Source organism: Erpetoichthys calabaricus, chromosome 1, assembly GCF_900747795.2.
Source record: "Erpetoichthys calabaricus chromosome 1, fErpCal1.3, whole genome shotgun sequence".
Classification (NCBI taxonomy): domain Eukaryota; kingdom Metazoa; phylum Chordata; class Cladistia; order Polypteriformes; family Polypteridae; genus Erpetoichthys; species Erpetoichthys calabaricus.
The window spans coordinates 332,836,142-332,853,447 of NC_041394.2; the positions used below are offsets into that span (position 1 = coordinate 332,836,142).

General features: G+C 40.7%; 1 protein-coding gene across 1 annotated transcript in view; it reads left to right on the forward strand.

Annotated features, from left to right (window-relative positions):
- The window catches only part of LOC114666175 (zinc finger protein 721-like), a 48,039-nt gene that overhangs the window by 19,650 nt on the left and 11,083 nt on the right, over positions 1-17,306 (forward strand). Inside the window, exons 3-4 of the mRNA XM_051932664.1 lie at positions 339-1,953; positions 4,435-4,480. Of these exons, the coding sequence (XP_051788624.1) occupies positions 339-1,953; positions 4,435-4,480 (1,661 nt within the window). The remainder of the gene's footprint in view (positions 1-338; positions 1,954-4,434; positions 4,481-17,306) is intronic.

Consider the following 17,306-nt stretch of genomic DNA (forward strand, 5'->3'; position numbering starts at 1 on the left):
ACTAATTCTGCAGAGAATGCCTCTCCATATCAGGGTGCACATATTAACACGGCTGGACTCTCAGATCAGGTCAGTTTACAGTCACCAGCTGACTTAATCTGCATGTCCTTGAGGCCAGAGAATCAAGAGACATTGGGAGAAAGTACAAACTCGCCCTAGAAGGTGAGCCATAAGTGAAGCAAGGTAATGGGGACTGAGGGAGGAATGTCCCATCTCCTTAGAGTTTTCAATGTCGTAATGTTGTCAGGTTATTTATTTATTTATTTATTTAATAACCAGAGGAAAAAAGAATCTTCCACCAACCAATAAAAGTTATATGTTTTTTTTTATTTTGGCAGATTTACAAGAAAGTGATACAATCTCCCCATCTTCATTTCCTGATACCTCTCTTCACTGTAGACCACAGCAAAATGAAAACATGAAAACTGGATCAGAGATTGCTTCCTTGGTATGTAGTTCTGTGCCTGGTGTGAAATTAACAACTGTAAGTGTAATCAGCATTCAACAACAGGAGAATGGTACAAACTCAGCAGGTGTGTATGCCTGCCATGAACAGAGGAATTCTTTTAAACTAAAATCAAGATCCAAACCCAACTGGGCTCAAACACGACAGAAGCCAAACTGTTCTGAGTGTGGAAAACAATTTTTTAGTAGGAGCAGCCTTCAGAGACATAAAAGAATACACACTGGAGAGAAGCCATATTGCTGTTATGAGTGTGGGAAACAATTCGCCACAAGTAGTCATCTTCAGATCCACACAAGGATTCATACTGGAGAGAAGCCATATAGCTGTTCAGAATGTGGGAAACAATTCACCACCAAAAGAAGTCTTCAGACTCACTCAAGAATTCACACTGGAGAGAAGCCATATTCCTGTTCTGAATGTGACAAGCGATTCACCACCAGTTATACTCTTCAGATCCATTCAAGAAAACACACTGGAGAGAAACCATATTGCTGTTCTGAATGTGACAAGCGATTCTTTGAAAGTAGCCATCTTCAAATTCACACAAGAATTCACTCTGTGGAAAAGCCATATTCCTGTTCTGAATGTAACAAACAGTTCACCATCAGAAGAAGTCTTGAGAACCACTCAAGAATTCACACGGGAGAAAAGCCATATTGCTGTTTTGAATGTGGCAAGCGATTCACTACTAGTTATACTCTTCAGATCCATTCAAGAAAGCATACTGGAGAGAAGCCATATTGTTGTTTAGACTGTGGCAAGCGATTCTCAAGGAGTAGTACTCTTCAGATCCATTCAAGAATGCACACTGGAGAGAAACCATATTGCTGTTCAGAGTGTGGTAAACGATTCTCTGCTAATAGCAGTTTTCAGAGACATAAAAGAATTCACAGTGGAGTGAGGCCATATTGCTGTTCTGAATGTGGTAAACAATTTTCTGACAAAAGCAATCTTCAGAGTCACACAAGAATTCACACCGGAGAGCGGCCATATTGCTGTTCAGAATGCGGTAAACAATTCTCTGACAAAGGCAGTTTTCAAACTCATATAAGAATTCACAGAGGAGAAATGCCATATTGCTGTTCTGAATGTGGCAAAGGATTTCCCACCAATGGCAAGCTTCAGATTCATTCAAGAGTACACACTGGAGAGAAGCCATATTGCTGTTCTGACTGTGGGAAACGATTCTTTACCAACAGCTATCTTCAGATGCACTCAAGAAATCACAGTGAACAAAAGCCGTATTGCTGCTCTCACTGTAGCAAACAATTCACACGAAGATGCCATCTTTTGGTCCACATACGAATTCACAGTGGAGAGAAGCCATATTGCTGTTCTGACTGTGGGAAACGATTTTCCACTATCAGCAATCTTAATACCCACACAAGAATTCACACTGGAGAGAAGCCATATTGTTGTTCTGAATGTGGAAAACGATTTTCACAAAGAGGCCAACTTCAGGTTCACACAAGAATTCACAATGGATAGAAGCCATATGGCTGTTCTGATTGTGGAAAATGATTTTGCAAAAGTTTAGGTTTTCATACTTACAGAGTTCATAGTTGGGAGATTAAATTAAGAAGTAAGCAGACAAACATGTTTGAACATACTCAAAAATGGATTGTTTAATATCTAAAAATGCTAAAGAGCAGCATTGTGAGAAGTTAAGAAAGCAAGAGATAAAAGCCCAGCTCAGTGAAAGTGACAGTGAAACTGTAAAAAAAAAAAAAAAACATTTCCTCAGATCACCAGAGGAGATCAACCCTGACACAGTATAAGAACCAGAGACGAGGGAAGAAAAGGACATAGTGAACAAGGAAATAATAAAAAAAAAAAGATAAGAAAACCTAGTGGACCTTACTGAGAGAGACAAGCAGAGAAAACTCTTCAGAAGCTGTCAATACATAGCGCAGAATGTGTTCAATGTTAGCAAAGCCGTGGATGAAGTGAATGGAAGAAAATATAAAGCACTGACACAGAGAGTTGGCGTTTGTTTAACACTAGAGGGACTGGAGTTGCTTAAAATGCAAAACAATATGCAACACTTAACACACATGACTGTATATTAATGCCTGTGCATCTGAAATTGACAATTGTCTATATACTCACAATCTTAACAGATGTTTAAAAATCAGGAGTTACAAACAGAAACATTATTGGGAAACAAAGTAGTAAATAAATAAATTCTAAAATGTGAACGGCCTCATGTTTAAAAAACATGGTTAGAAATGACTGCTTTGTCAGACAAAGTGAATGCAGATATTCATCGAAAACACACAATGTAAAGGACTAGATGCCCTCTTGTTCTTCTTTCGGCTACTCCCATTAGGGGCTGCCACAGCAGATCATCTTTTTTCCATATCTTCCTGTCCTCTCCATCTTGCTCTGTTACACCCATCAAAAGATAGAGCTTTATTGTCATTGTCACTTTTACAAAGGAACAACGAAATTAGAAATCATACTCGGTGTTGTCCAGATCTGCTATCTTTATGTTACTGTACCCAACCTTCAGTTTAAACAACATACATCATTGCAGCAGGATATGACCAAATGTAACAATGCACCATGGCTGACCAGAGCAACAAACTCCTACTTTAGAAATCAGAGCAAACAAAAATATTGAACAGCTGCCCACTCATAACATACATTTCCAGTATATACAACTTTTTCATAGCAATTTCTGAGCACCTGACTGATAAGAAATGAATGGTAGAAGAAGAAAATGGGAATAAACATTTCATGAGGCTCAATGAGCTGCTGATGAACAAACTGGTCATGGAGAACTGAATGAAAGGCAGGCAGCAGAATGTGGCGTTGTCTGAACTACCATCAGTAGCACACCACATTCAAGGATTCTCAAATGTCAGCAATGGAGCAAACATCATGATGCACAAGGAACATTGCAGTTTCACTGTAACAAAAGGTCAGATCACAATCCCGAATATGAATGTAAGGTGCTGAAAAATACAGAGAGAGTCATGGTCTCCATTGTTATTCTGCCTGGCAGATTTAGGCTTTAACTTCAGCATTCAAAACCATCCATCTTGAAACAGGCTGTCCAACTGTACAATTCCAATGACAAACTCCTGTCACTAATGTTAATGGTAAAAATACTGTGAATAATGAAAGTAAAATACCTTTTCCTGAAAAATGGAAAGTTACCTTATGTTCTACTGAAAAGTACCTGAACAATACATTTCATTATTTTTTACAGTCGAGTTCTGCAAAATCGATATTCTTCTACTTTCAAAATATACTACATACTGTTTACTGATACATTACAATTACACTGAAAAATACTTCTGTTAATTTTACAGTGTAAAACTATTAAATAGCAAAGGTAAAGAACTGTAAAATGTAAAACGGTAAAGCGCTGTTTCAGTAACACCGAAGTTACGATAATTGCATAAACGCCCCATTTTGTTCCTGGTGAACCGCATACCTTTGCACAGTAGGGAAAAAAACTTTAAAGTTAGCAGATTTATTTTTCCCCTCCAAGTCCTGAAGGTTTGTTGAGGTTATGGAAGCTGATTTACGGTGGGTTTTATTCGATACGATGGCACATCTGTAGGACACCATACACCACAAAAGGAAACTTTACTTCTCCACCAGACAATGTGCCTTACCGTCATTAAACATTGAATTGTATTCAACGTATTTATTTGACTGATACAACACGTTTGTTACTGGCTGCTGGTACTTTACTGCTGCAGGCTGTGTACTGGTATTCGGTCCTGACATTTTCTAATGGTTTAATGATTGGCATATTTATTACAGAGCATGAGTTTTAGGTTATGGTTATAAACGTTCACTTCTATTGTAATGTGTTGTAAAGACAAAAACAGTTTTTTTTATTGTAAACTTGTACCGTAAACCTAAAAATGCTGTCACCCTCTTTTTACTGGAAGAATTCTGGCAACCACAGCTGCCAGTTTTTTCCTGTAAATTTAACATTTTATTTTTTCCAGTATAGAAAAAGACCTGAACATGGAGAAACTGTCTGATAGCTATACTGTAAGTTGATATTTGTAACCAATTTTCAATAAACTACCTTTATTATCCAATTAAAAGAATCTTTAAAAATGTATTATTAAAACAAAAATAATTTTGTTTAAAAAAAAAACTTAATATTCCTCACAAATATCCCCTAAATCAACAAAAAATACAACAAAAAAAACAGTCACTAAATGTGGCATACCCCAATTTTTTAATTTTATTTTTTATTTAGTCACAATATGGGTATCATTTTACTCCTCTTGCCCCCCTCTATCTCAATAAATAGTTACCAAACCTCTAAAATTAATCCCCACCCCAAAAAAATGTTTTTCAAAAAAGATCCCTATACCTTTAAAAAACCTAACTATATCATTAAACTATCTTCTAATTATCTAATCTCCTACCTCCCAATGATGAAATTATCCAAGCTGTTTTCCTCAAACTGCTCCATCCCTTTTCTTACTTTATTTCTTAATTTAAAATTAAATTACTTCACCATTAGGAGTACATTCTGTTAAAAGACAAGAAACCCAATTTAAAAGGCCGGACACTTGCAGAGTCAGGATTGGGTAGGGGAAGTTTGCCAAATGCAAAGCATGGGTCCGACGACCAAAGATTTTAAAACAATTCCTAAAATATGTTAAAAGTTATGTTTCTTGTCCTGGATACTCAAAAATCCCTAACGCTCATTCAAACCATTTGGAACGCAAGTATCTAAAAGTTCTGTCCACTCCTTTTGTTTTTTCAATCTATTATTCTTGTTCCAATAAGTTTCTGTGTCAAGACCAAAGACAATGGGATGATGTGCCTCCTGTTGGAAGTGTAAATACAAAGGGGTTTGCTTTTCTTGAGACTCTATTAGTCTTAGATGTTGCACGAATCTTGCTCTCAATGAGTTCTTTGTTTCTCCAACATCAATCATCCCACATTCCAAACCCTGTACTGCATACATACAATTTATGGATTGGAGGGTGAAATCCTTAAATATTGGGCGCTTTCTCTGCCCTATGACATTCCAAATGATTTTTTTATTTCTAAATGGGACCTTCCATGCAAACTTATTACTCTTAATCCTAGTGCAGGAAGCATGAACTAAGAGGTCCTGCAGGTTTTTATTTCTCCTGAAAACTATAATTAGACAACATCCCTTAAAAAGCTCCAGTTGCTTCTGCAAGCTCCTAAAGTTTTCATGAACCCCTCCTCTTACCTGGTAGACCTGGCTCGGATATGTCACTACAAAAGGTAACAATTCCTGCCGTTCATCATCCTGGTCATCTACCCCACTGCCATCCTCTACCCTACATTCCAAACTTTGATCCAGTTGTGAGTTATCCCCCATACTGCCTGTCACTAGACCACCATTTCTTTCCCCCTCCAGCTCTACACTGATCCTCAGGGTCCCAGCCTTAACATTAAGACCCCACCCCACTCTTTTTAGGGTTAGAATCAGGGAGGGTTAGTCCATCTAATTGTATAGGTACCTCCCCCCCCCCCCCCCCCCCCCCCCCCCCAACCCCTCAACAACACCCCCCCTATCCCCAGGGTTTGGGCCTTCACATCAGGGCCCACCCTACTATTTTTAGGGTTAGGATAGGGGAGGATTAGTTTGTCCCCTGGAATCCCCACCTTAACATCAGGGCTCCCCCCAAAAACTTCAGGGTTAGTAAAGGGTAGGGTTATGCCATCCAGTCATACCTGTTCCTCACCCCATATCTCTCCATCTTCTACACTAACATCCAAAACTCCAACATTAACATCAGGGACCCCCCCTCCCCCACATGTTTTTAAGTTTAGAAAGAGGAAGAGTTATCCTATCTAATAGTGCCTGCTCTCCCTCCTGTCTATGGACCCCTACTATCCGATTAACCTCAGGGCTAGAATTTATTTTTTTCTGATTAGGGCGAGGGGAGGTTAGACCCTCTAAATATCCTCCCTCCACCCCGAATTGCTGTCCCTTTGTCTTCCAAACCCCTTCACTGTCAAACCTGGATTGTAGTAAAAAAATATCCAGATTACTGTCCCTCCATCCTGTCTCCTTACTCCCTCCCTTCCAATACACCCACTGTTCTCTCTGTCCTATCAAAATGTCCAACCCTATGGATGGCCCCTGAGCTGGAAACCCCCAAACCATATTTCTGTCCTCCTCCTTCTGACACACCCCTCGATTCCTCCGATCATCACGCCACCTCCAGGCCAAGATGTGAACAAGGCTCCTCCGGCTATCCATGGAAATATCCAGCAGTGTTCTCCAGTCGTAGAGATCCGGCAGATTCAATATTTCTCTCAAGGTTAGACTCCAATGCTCAGTATAACTCCACAGCAGCAATGAGACACCCAGGCCCACTATCCTATCAAACCCAGGGATTCTAACACTCTCCACTTCCCGATCCTCAATCTGTCCACTCCCTTCACCACTCATCCACAGTCTCTTCCAAAACCAGAAAGCACGCTCATCCAAGGCCCATCTGTTCCTCCACTCCTCCTCACTGGTTACCATACTTTCACCCCCACTATCCCTCTCCAATGAGGATCTGTGTAACGTCAAAAAGGAAATCTCCTGCACATCCAGATTTAGCCCAATCCCACTCCTCCATCAGTGGGATCCCTATCCTATCACCTTTTGTTCTCTGCATCCTGATCTGGTAGGCCTCACGATTAGAATTGACCTCATATTTTACTGTATTTCTCCTGGAGTATCGTCTCTTACGCAACTCCTGGAATAACACATGCACAGCCTTATCCAACTCTGACTTTTCCGTATTAATCCTGATAAACCGGATGAGCTGCGATTTTACTGTACCACTAAACGTGTGTTGTGATTGGAAACTGGAGGCATGTAGGAGTGCATGGGTGTCTGTGGGCTTAAAATAAACCCGTGAGTGTAGTTCTTTCCCCACCTTCATCTCTGTAAAATATACCTCTGTGTCTAAAAAAGAATCCGTAGTCATCTTCACCTGCAGTTTGATGTCGGCATGCAAGCCATTCATTGTTTCAACAAACCGGTCGAACTCATCTTGGGAAAAACACCATACTCCAAAAATATCATCCAGGAGCCTGAGATATCATAAAGAAGAATTGAGATAAAAGAAAATAAAAATAAAAAGAGGAATAAAATAATCACCCCAAAAGCGGACAGTAGAGGTCATGTAGTATGTGTGTACCAAATTTCAGGTCAACAGGTCAAACGGTTTGCGAGCTACAGGTGATTTAAAATCCTGGACAGACAAACTGACAGCCATGATAGAGTATTATTGAAGAAGATAAGTATCGTATCTATCTATATAATCTGCAGTGCCCTCCATAATGTTTGGTACAAAGACACATTTCTCCTTAATTCACCTCTCTGCTCCACAGTTTAAAATTGCAAATCAAACAATTCAGACATTGTGATTCAAGTGCACATTGCAGACTTCCATTTAAGGGGGTTTGCGTACATTTTAGTCACACCTTGTATGTCCCAAACATTCTGGAGAGCACTGCACATCTGAACAGAGTGCAGAACATGAAGTGGAAAAATAGGAAAAAGTTACCATGACAGCTTTGTAATATGAAGGCCAGGCATCACCCTAATTGGGGCTCACAAATGTGACAAAAAAACATAACTTTTTGCTACATCAAAACAGAAAGCCTCATATAAATTCTGTCTGTTATATAGTGTCTGTTGTATTTTTTTTTACAGAAAGTAGTCTTGAGGTTTAAAATTGGCACGTGTTAAAAACAGGAGACAGAGCTGGAGGTAGCAGAGTTAAAGATGGTAAGATTTGCATTGGGTGTGACGAGGATGGACAGGATTAGAAATGAGGACATTAGAGGGTCAGCTCAGGTGGGACATCAGGGAGACCAAGTGTGGTATAGCGGGTCCACAGCTCTCAGCAAATGCCAGGTTTAAATAAATAATCTCTGCGCTCGCGGCTTAGCGACTTAGTGGCTGCAGCAGTTCTCAGGGAGATTTGCAGTGTGGGCATTTCTCACCTAAGTGCACAGGTGCCCACATCTGTGATTGTTCCTGGGGCTGCTAATTTGCCGCAGCTGCTATGCCCTCTCGACATAAATAGAAGCACGAGTCGGCTAGAAGGGAGATGAATGGAAAGAGAAAGAGATGGAGGTTGCTGGAAGGAAGTGAGGAGAAAGCCGGTGTGAGAGAGAGCGAGCGAATGAGCGAGAGCAGGCTCGAGTGCAGCTAGACTGTGGGCCCTAGCGAGGTGTTTATCTAACACCTAGGGCAGTTGATTGTGGTCGCTCCCGCTGAGCATTTTGAGAAGAGCGGGAGTGACTAGCGAGGGGGGTGACTCGCCGTGGAAGACAGCGGGAGTCGGGAGACTTGGGCAGATAATCTCCAGCATGGGAGTCCTGGCCATTGGAGAGAAGCTAACTCCCAGTCTGGGATGAGTGTGTGACCGAAGCCAGGGATTGGGAGGCCTCCAGACCTGATTTGAAGTGGAAAGAAGGTCCGCTGCAGGTAGAGTGGCTCTCCCTGCTGTAAAGCCTGAATAGGGAGAAGCAGGGGAGTCACTAGTTAGACGAACACACCGGGAGTTGTGTTGTAAAGAGATTGCTTCCAGCGGTGTTTTAACCTCGGCTTTTAAAGGATTATTATTTTTGTTCTGTTTGATTTTTAAACCTCCACATTTGTTTTATGGATTAATTATTTAATGGCTGTTTTTGGGAAGCACTGCACTTATTTATTTGTGGACACTTTGTTTTTGTTGTTGGATTTTAAATAAAGGCACTTGACACTTTTGTACCATCCCCTTGCTGTGTTGTTGCCTCACTGCTTAGCTCATCGGTAACATTACCGACAGTGACGGGTTCAAGGGCTCCCGAACAGCAGATGGGAGCATGGAGTCGAACTCGCATCGTCACACCAAGTCAGGCGAGATTGCATTGGTTTGGACATGTGCAGAGGAGAGATGCTGGGTATATTGGGAGAAGGATGTTAAGGATAGAGCTGCCAGGGAAGAGAACAAGAGGAAGGCCTAAGAGAAGGCTTATGGATGTGGTGAGAGAGGACATGCAGGTGATGGGTGTAACAGAACAAGATGCAGAGGACAGAAAGATATGGAAGAAGATGATCCGCTGTGGTGACCCCTAATGGGAGCAGCCGAAAGAAGAAGAAGAATTGGATAAACACATCACATCACCACAAGACTACTTCCCCACATGCTACCCTTTCTTGAAATTGGTAAGCTCAAATCAGCTATAAAAAAACATTAGAACCATTAGAAAGCAGGGTCAGTGTTAAGGCTGTCACACTTCTGCTGTAGATCATCGGGTGTAGCCTGAGGTTATATCGGAAACATCTGCTAAAGAAGAACTTGTGAAGGAACAACTGGTGCAAATGATGTGGGATTACGCGTCCGTATCATCCAGGGGCTTATTCAGGTGAGGTGGGCTGCAGGTTGAGGGATGGTCTGTGCACTAAGCTGATGCTTGTTAAATTCATTTTTTTTTTTAAATTGGTGCCACCTCAAGTTGTGGGTGTCTAGTAAGTCAATGCACATTTTTTTTTTATTTTTTATGATTGAGTACAGATGAGAAAACACAGCCATCAAAATGCTTATGACGTGTGTGTCTGCTGTTTCACGTTAAAAGTTTTATTTTTTGGGAAGAGAGTCCTTCAGGTCCTGACACCCCTGAACGCATGTAAAGTTAATGCCTGGTATATAAAATGTGTTCATTTCATGTGTTTCAACGTGTGTAGATTTTGATTTGGTGTTTCTGTGCGATGCTTATGATCAGAAAGGGCTAGGAATCCGTGGGGGTAAAATTTTCACTTCCTTGCCAATCCCAGACCATATTTAATTTTATGGCTTGTTAGTCGGCAGTGTTAAGTTTTTATATCGTACATTTTTTTTTTCCTTTTCAAGGATATCATCCAATGATTGGAAGCCTAAAATGGATCAATTTCAGTCAGTCACATTTTTCTCTAAGGTGTTTTATTAAGGCAAACAGTGCACGGTGAATCCACACAAGTTAGATGGAGAACTGCTGGCTCCTTTGTCATTTGCATCTTATTGCTAATAAGGAGCCATCAAACATAGTGAAAGCAGCTGTTTAAGATTGAAATGAACAATCAAGGGTGGGGAACCTTAACAAGTGAGACCACTAAAATGAAGCACCAGAATGTCACTTGAGCAATAAGTTTCTTCATCAGTAACAATGGACTTCTCATTAAAATACTGGGTTGGAACAAAAACCTGCAGCCACTGAAGCCCTCCAGTCTTTAGAGTCTTAGAGGGGGCATGTTAGAATTTAATTATTGGTTATATTTAAAAAATAATCAGTCAGTCAGTCATTATATAAATCTCTATATCCTACGGATTTACCGTGGATGTCCTGTCCTCTGCCCCAAGTGCTCTGCCTGAGTCACTAGTCAGATAAACTTTTAGAAGGGTCAACAGTGTAGCTTCAATTGTTTTTAATTAAACATATGGATAAATGTTGTGCTTTCCAAATATCTAATATCAGGTTTCAGTACTGAGACCATCTAGCCTAAGGGTATGTGAAGGAAACAACTTGTAAAGGTGGCATTTTTAGCAGATGCTTGCATCTTCATTAGCATTATGCTCATAAACATTTTCAGATTGACAGGATTTGACTTTGGAAGTACTGGAGTGGATTTAATCAGATAATGCAATTGTGAATTTTTTATGGATCCCAGCACTAAAGGAAGATATGGTACTGAATAGAGGAAAAAACAGGCCTTGTATTGAACCTGCATGGGAATTAAAGTGGGTGGCATGGTGGTGACTCACAGTAAGGAGTCCTCGGTTCGCTTCCTGGGTCCTCCCTGCATGGAGTTTGCATGTTCTCCCCGTGTCTGTGTGGGTTTCCTCCCACAGTCCAAACACATGCAGGTTAGGTGCATTGGTAATTCTAAATTGTCCCTTGTGTCTGCTTGGTGTGTGTGTGTGCATGCCCTGCAGCCCTGGGGTTTGTTTCCTGCCTTGCGCCTTGTGTTGGTTGGGATTGGCTCCAGCAGACCCCCGTGACCCTGTAGTTAGGATATAGCAGGTTGGATGGGTATTAAGGTATCTTTAGACCTTTAGTTAAGGTCAGTATAGAATAACTTTCCATCACCAGTAAACTTGAAAAGGTAGGAGCTTAAGGAAGACTCACTGTACAAGCTGTGTGGGAAGATGGGCACCTTGGCTCTTATGCTGGCAGGATGAAACACTGCCCTGGTGGCAGAAAAATGAAATGCTTCCAGCAGATATCACAAAGCAGGTGAGAATGAAGCCTTAGTGAACCCATGGGACACCAGCACCATCTATCCAGTTTGTCATAGTCAGGAAGAGGCCATGTTCTACAAGAAAGACAGAAATCAACATCCACCAGAAGGCACAAAGGTGGCAGATATTGACGGACCAGGTAAGGATGCTGTAGTTCCCCCAGATTGTACCCAAAGATCTGACATTGTCATTTGGTCAGAGAATGAGACAAAGGTCATCCTGATCAAAGTGATTGCCCAATGGAAGGAGAGCTGTGATGAAGCCCACAAGAGGAAAGCCACCAAGTATCAGGACTTGGTCCAAACATGCAGGGATAAAGGGTGACAAGTGTGTTGGTTCCTATTGTGGTGGGCTGTAGAGGGTTCCCTGCACAATCAGTACTCGCTGCCCAGAGAATATCAAATGAAAGAAAGAAAGAAAAAAAGAAAGAAAAGCTCTCAGGATTAGAGAAACAGTAGAAAGACCCTCCTGGTAGTTATGGCAGAAAACATGAGTTGTGTGCTGGAGATAAGAAGTTGACAGGCCGTAATTTCACGATTAGGGATTGAAACACCCGGGCAAGGCAGGGAAGTGTCTGACGACCAACGCTTGCAGTCTATGAAAGAGTGACTGAATTTGAGGAATCTTAGGGTGTATTTAAGAGAGAATAAAGTGAAGTCAGAAGTATCATTAAAATAAACGAATGGCAAGGCAGAATGGGGTAACTTTTTGGAAAGGTAAAGTTTTGCTTCAGTTGTAACCAGTGGTTAGGGTTACAGATAAATATTAACTTTATTGTTACAGTTCTTCAAACCTGCACTTGGCTAAGGGCGCTATACAAAAATAAAATTAAATAAATTCTAAAAGTTATTATAAATAGACTAGGTAACAGTAGATTAACATTGTTTTCATTATATTTGTACTTTGTACTTGACACATCAAAACGTTTTATCTCATATTGATTGAAATATGAAAGCAGAGGGTGCTTATTAGATTTCATCAAAAAAAAAATCAGTTTGATCATTTTAAAGAAGTAATTATGAAAATAGTAGAAAACAAAGCAGTATATTTGAAGTGTCCGGATATGTATAGTCCTCATCATTAATGGAAATTTAAATATACTCGAAGTGTATACCTCCATCCATCAGATGGAACCAACAAAACTTAAAGCGCGATCCCAGCCGGCCAGAAAACAGCAACGGCAGCAGCAGATGCTGACGTCACCAGAGCGACGCAAAGGGAGGCGGGCTAACTGTGCAGGTCTCTGCAGCTCGAACGTTGAACCGCAGCAAAGCGAATGGTAGGAGGTGTCGTTCACTAGTCTGTTCATGCGGCCTGGCCGAGGAAGCAGCTTCTCCGAGGAGAAAAGGTATGTAATTCGTGTTCCAAAGTACAGGAAGGAAAAATAAAATCACACCGGTGCAGCTCAGTGACTTCACCGTTGTCAGAGACCCTGAGCGGCAACTGACGGCTCTCCGCATTCCTTTTGTGTCGTACAAGCGGTGCTCGAATATCGGTGGACGGGTCCAAACCTGACATTTCTACAAGTCGCTTAACGTAGCTTAGTTCAGTCCACCTTTCGGTGGTCGCGCTCCGATTCATATCGTTTCTGTCTAATTGCTGTATACTTTCAGCTCCTAATTGTGGGAGCGGCCATTCTGAACAGATGCCTGTTGATTTCGGGTTTCCGTTCTCTCTCAAGTCCGCGGTGCTTTAATCAGGACGGGCTAACCGTAGGTGCTCATACGTCTAGGGATGTTTCAGCTTCACTTATAACTTAGTCTAGGGCAGTATAAATGTTTGAGCCAGCCATACATGCACGGACACACACACAATGGTCAATTTAGCAGCAGCTAACTCACGCACGGGGAGAACATGCAAACTCCGCACCTGGGACACCACACCGTCTCCTTACTTCTTATCGCTATCCCGTTTTATCTGTACTTTGTCACTGTAAACACAATGATGGTAATTTGTGCTCTATTGGTACTACTATATTTCAAAATTTTGTTTTTAAGGACTTTAAAGGTGAACTATGTTTAAGAAATTTAATATTGTATTACATTATGTAAGAGGAAACATGGAAAAAGTATATTTATTTATTATACATGTATCAATTATTCTAGGTAAAGTTAATATATCCATTCTTCATAATGGTCCAAGAATACCCCAGCACTTTTATTATATCTTTTTTTTGCTGGTTGTGCATGACCGGGCAAAATGTCAGTGCCTGATCTGCATAACTGTCACAGCTCATTGTGTCATTCTAGTCTAGCACAGTGTAAGGCTTAGTGACTTCAACATTTTCCCCTGATACAAATGTTAGAAGTTGCTGCATTCTGAACAGTGCTTAATGGGCTAACATCTTTCTTGTCCTTCCGCTTGATCCCTTGATCTTGTCACTCTCTTATCTGCACCATGGTGAAGCTTCACTTGAACAAATTCATCAGTGCATATCACAGTGGTTCAGTCGTACAGTGCTGTATGCATCAGTTTCACTGTCCATGTCAACGTTTGATGATCAGTTCACATTGTCACCACTATCGTGTATTTCAACTACTACTTCAGTTTCAGCTTATTCTAAAGCTAGCTGTACAGCTTATTGCTTATACGCCATTGTGTGGTTTGGTGGAAGGCCTCCACCCCACTCATGAATATTGTTGAATTACCATGGAGTGGCAAAACACATATTCATGATTTTATTGCAGCTTAATGTTATTTTATCCACTAGGTGGTAATAGAATACTGTCCTGCGCATATTCTGGCTTAACACTGCATATTGGATTACAACAGGTTAATTTGAGAAACACTTGGGCTTAACGATTTTTATATAGAATTCTGAGCCTGAGAATATTTACTTTAAGAAAGCAATAAAATTATATTGATCAGCATGATCTTTGTTTAATATCTTATCCCCACCAAGAAAATGGACTGACCTCTATCACCAGGTCTAAATTCAGTAGAGATTAGAAATATGCAATATTAATTCATGAAGCAGTTGTCCTACCTTACAGAGGCTTCTGTCATGAAGAAAAAAAGACCTTTTCAGCGGGGTCCAAAAATCCCAACTAGGTTCATCTTCCAAAACTCAACTGGTTTTCATGAGTTCTCCCCAATCTTTGAACCCCTGGACCCGACTGTCCCATTCATGGATTTATCTATACATTTGTTCATTAAGTTGCACAGAACAGCAAGAAGGCCCAGGGCTTGCTGTTTTGAGGTGTTTTTCTTTATGTGACTAATGAAGGCTCAGGGCTCAAGCCTTTTCCACTTTGTTGTACAGGACCAGGTGTCTGCTTCTTTCCCCGGTGACTTTGTTCAGAACTCACTTGATAACTTTTTTGACTCCTAGTTCTGTTTTAATGCGCACAGACTCACAGTTGCCACTGTTCATCAACATCCATTGCCTTAACCTGGCAGGTGTCCATCTGGGATCGCACACACGTCAAAGCACCTCTCTTGACTATGCTTCATAGTAGCTGTGCATTGAGTTCTGGATGTCTCAATTAAATACAGTAATCCCTCGCTATATCACACTTCGACTTTCATGGTTTCACTCTATCGCGGATTTTATATGTAAGCATATTTAAATATATATCATGGATTTTTTGCTGGTTTGCGGATTTATGAGGACAATGGGTCTTTTAATTTCTGGTACATGCTTCCTCAGTTGGTTTGCCCAGTTGATTTCATACAAGTGACGCTATTGGCAGATGGCTGAGAAGCTACCCAATCAGAGCACGTGTTGTGTATTAAAAAAACTCCTCAAATATATTGTGAGCACGGGGGCTGTTCGCACCCCTAGAGGATACGGCCACTCCACAAAAAACGCTGAAGGACTACCTTCACATTGCTCCCTTCCTTGCTGGGATTACTTGTGGTTGCTTTGTTGCGCGATATGCTTCCCGCACAGTGCTGCGCATACTTAAAAGCTCAAACAGCACCTATTGATTTTTGATTGTTTACTTTTCTTTCGTCTCTCTCTTGCTCTGACATTCTCCACTCCTGACGGAGGGGGTGTGAGCAGGGGGGCTGTTCGCACCCCTAGAGGATACGGACGCTCGTCTAAAAAATGCTGAAAGACAACCTTCACATTGCTCCCTTCCTTGCAGCTGCTTTGTCAAGTGATATGCTTCCCGCACGGTGCTTCACATACTTAAAAGCTCAAACAGCACCTATCGGTTTTTGATTGTTTGCTTTTCTCTCTCTCTCTGTCTGTGACATTCTCTGATCCTGATGTGCACTCCTTTGAAGAGGAAGATATGTTTGCATTCTTTTAATTGTGAGACGGAACTGTCATCTCTGTCTTGTCATGGAGCCCGTTTAAACTTTTGAAAAAGAGACAAATGTTTGTTTGCAGTGTTTGAATAAAGTTCCCGTCTCTCTACAACCTCCTGTATTTCTGTGCAAATCTGTGACCCAAGCGTGACAATATAAAAATAACCATATATACTTTGCGGATTTTCACCTTTCGTGGGGGGTTCTGGAGTGCAACCCCCGTGATGGAGGAGGGATCACTGTACAAGGTTTCATTTGCAGGTTGTAGATGGATGGCATAATAGGATTCTGTTTGGCCCAAGCTGTATAGATAATAATATTTATTTATATAGCACGTTTTCATACAAATGATTGAGCTCAAAGTGCTTTACAAGATAAAGAAAGAAAAAAAATTAAAAACATTTGACAATGCTAATTAACAAAGAGTAAGGTAAAAAAAAAAAAAGAGGGCTGAAGGAAAAAAAAATAATGGCTGGGATCTGCACTTGGGGGCTCAATGCTACTCTTTCTGTAACCCAATATGCTGTATATAGTGATTGAATATATCTGATGATGATATGGGTGAAAGATTAATAAAAGCTAATGAGTATGCAGTATAGCAGTGTTTCCTAACCTCGGTCTTGGGGACCCCCTGTGGCTGCGGGTTTTTGTTCCAACCAGCTTCTGTTTTTAATTGGACTCCTGGGCTAATTAAGTGATGTGTTATTTCCAAAGTTCTGTGTTTTGGGAACAATATAGAAATTTGAAAACTAAGTTTGGTTAAAAAAAAATATATATAATTATTAAAATGTACCAGGCAGTTATATGAGAATAATGTATTTTTTCTTTTTAACAATATTTTCATCTTGATTTTCGTTCTGCTTTTCTAGGTGTTCTAATTGTTTAATTAATCCATTATTTACTAATTAGTGGGTCTAATGCTGAAGTAGTTGCAGCCTTTGCTTATTCAGTGTTGTTTGCCTGGGTGTCTGCTTTGCTCATTTTTAATTGTCATTAATAAGATACAACAAAGGGGGAAAAACTGCACAGAGAGAGGGCAAAATATAAAGAAATCAACAAAAGAGAGTTAAGCATTTAAATCCATAGCAAAATAAGAAATATTTCTAAATGTCTTATAAATGTAAAAATCATGCTGCTGTGCTTTTCTGAATGTCAAATAAAAGAAAAATAATCCCAGTTAATTAAATGAGCTCAGTGCTATCAGATGTTATTACTGATTAGGAATCTGGTTGGAACAAAAACCTGCAGGCACAGAGGGCCCCCAGGACCGAGGTTGGGAAACGCTGCAGTATAGGTTTGTTCTATGTATGAGAAGTGTAAAGAGGTGGTTAGGAAACCATACTGATGTGATTTAG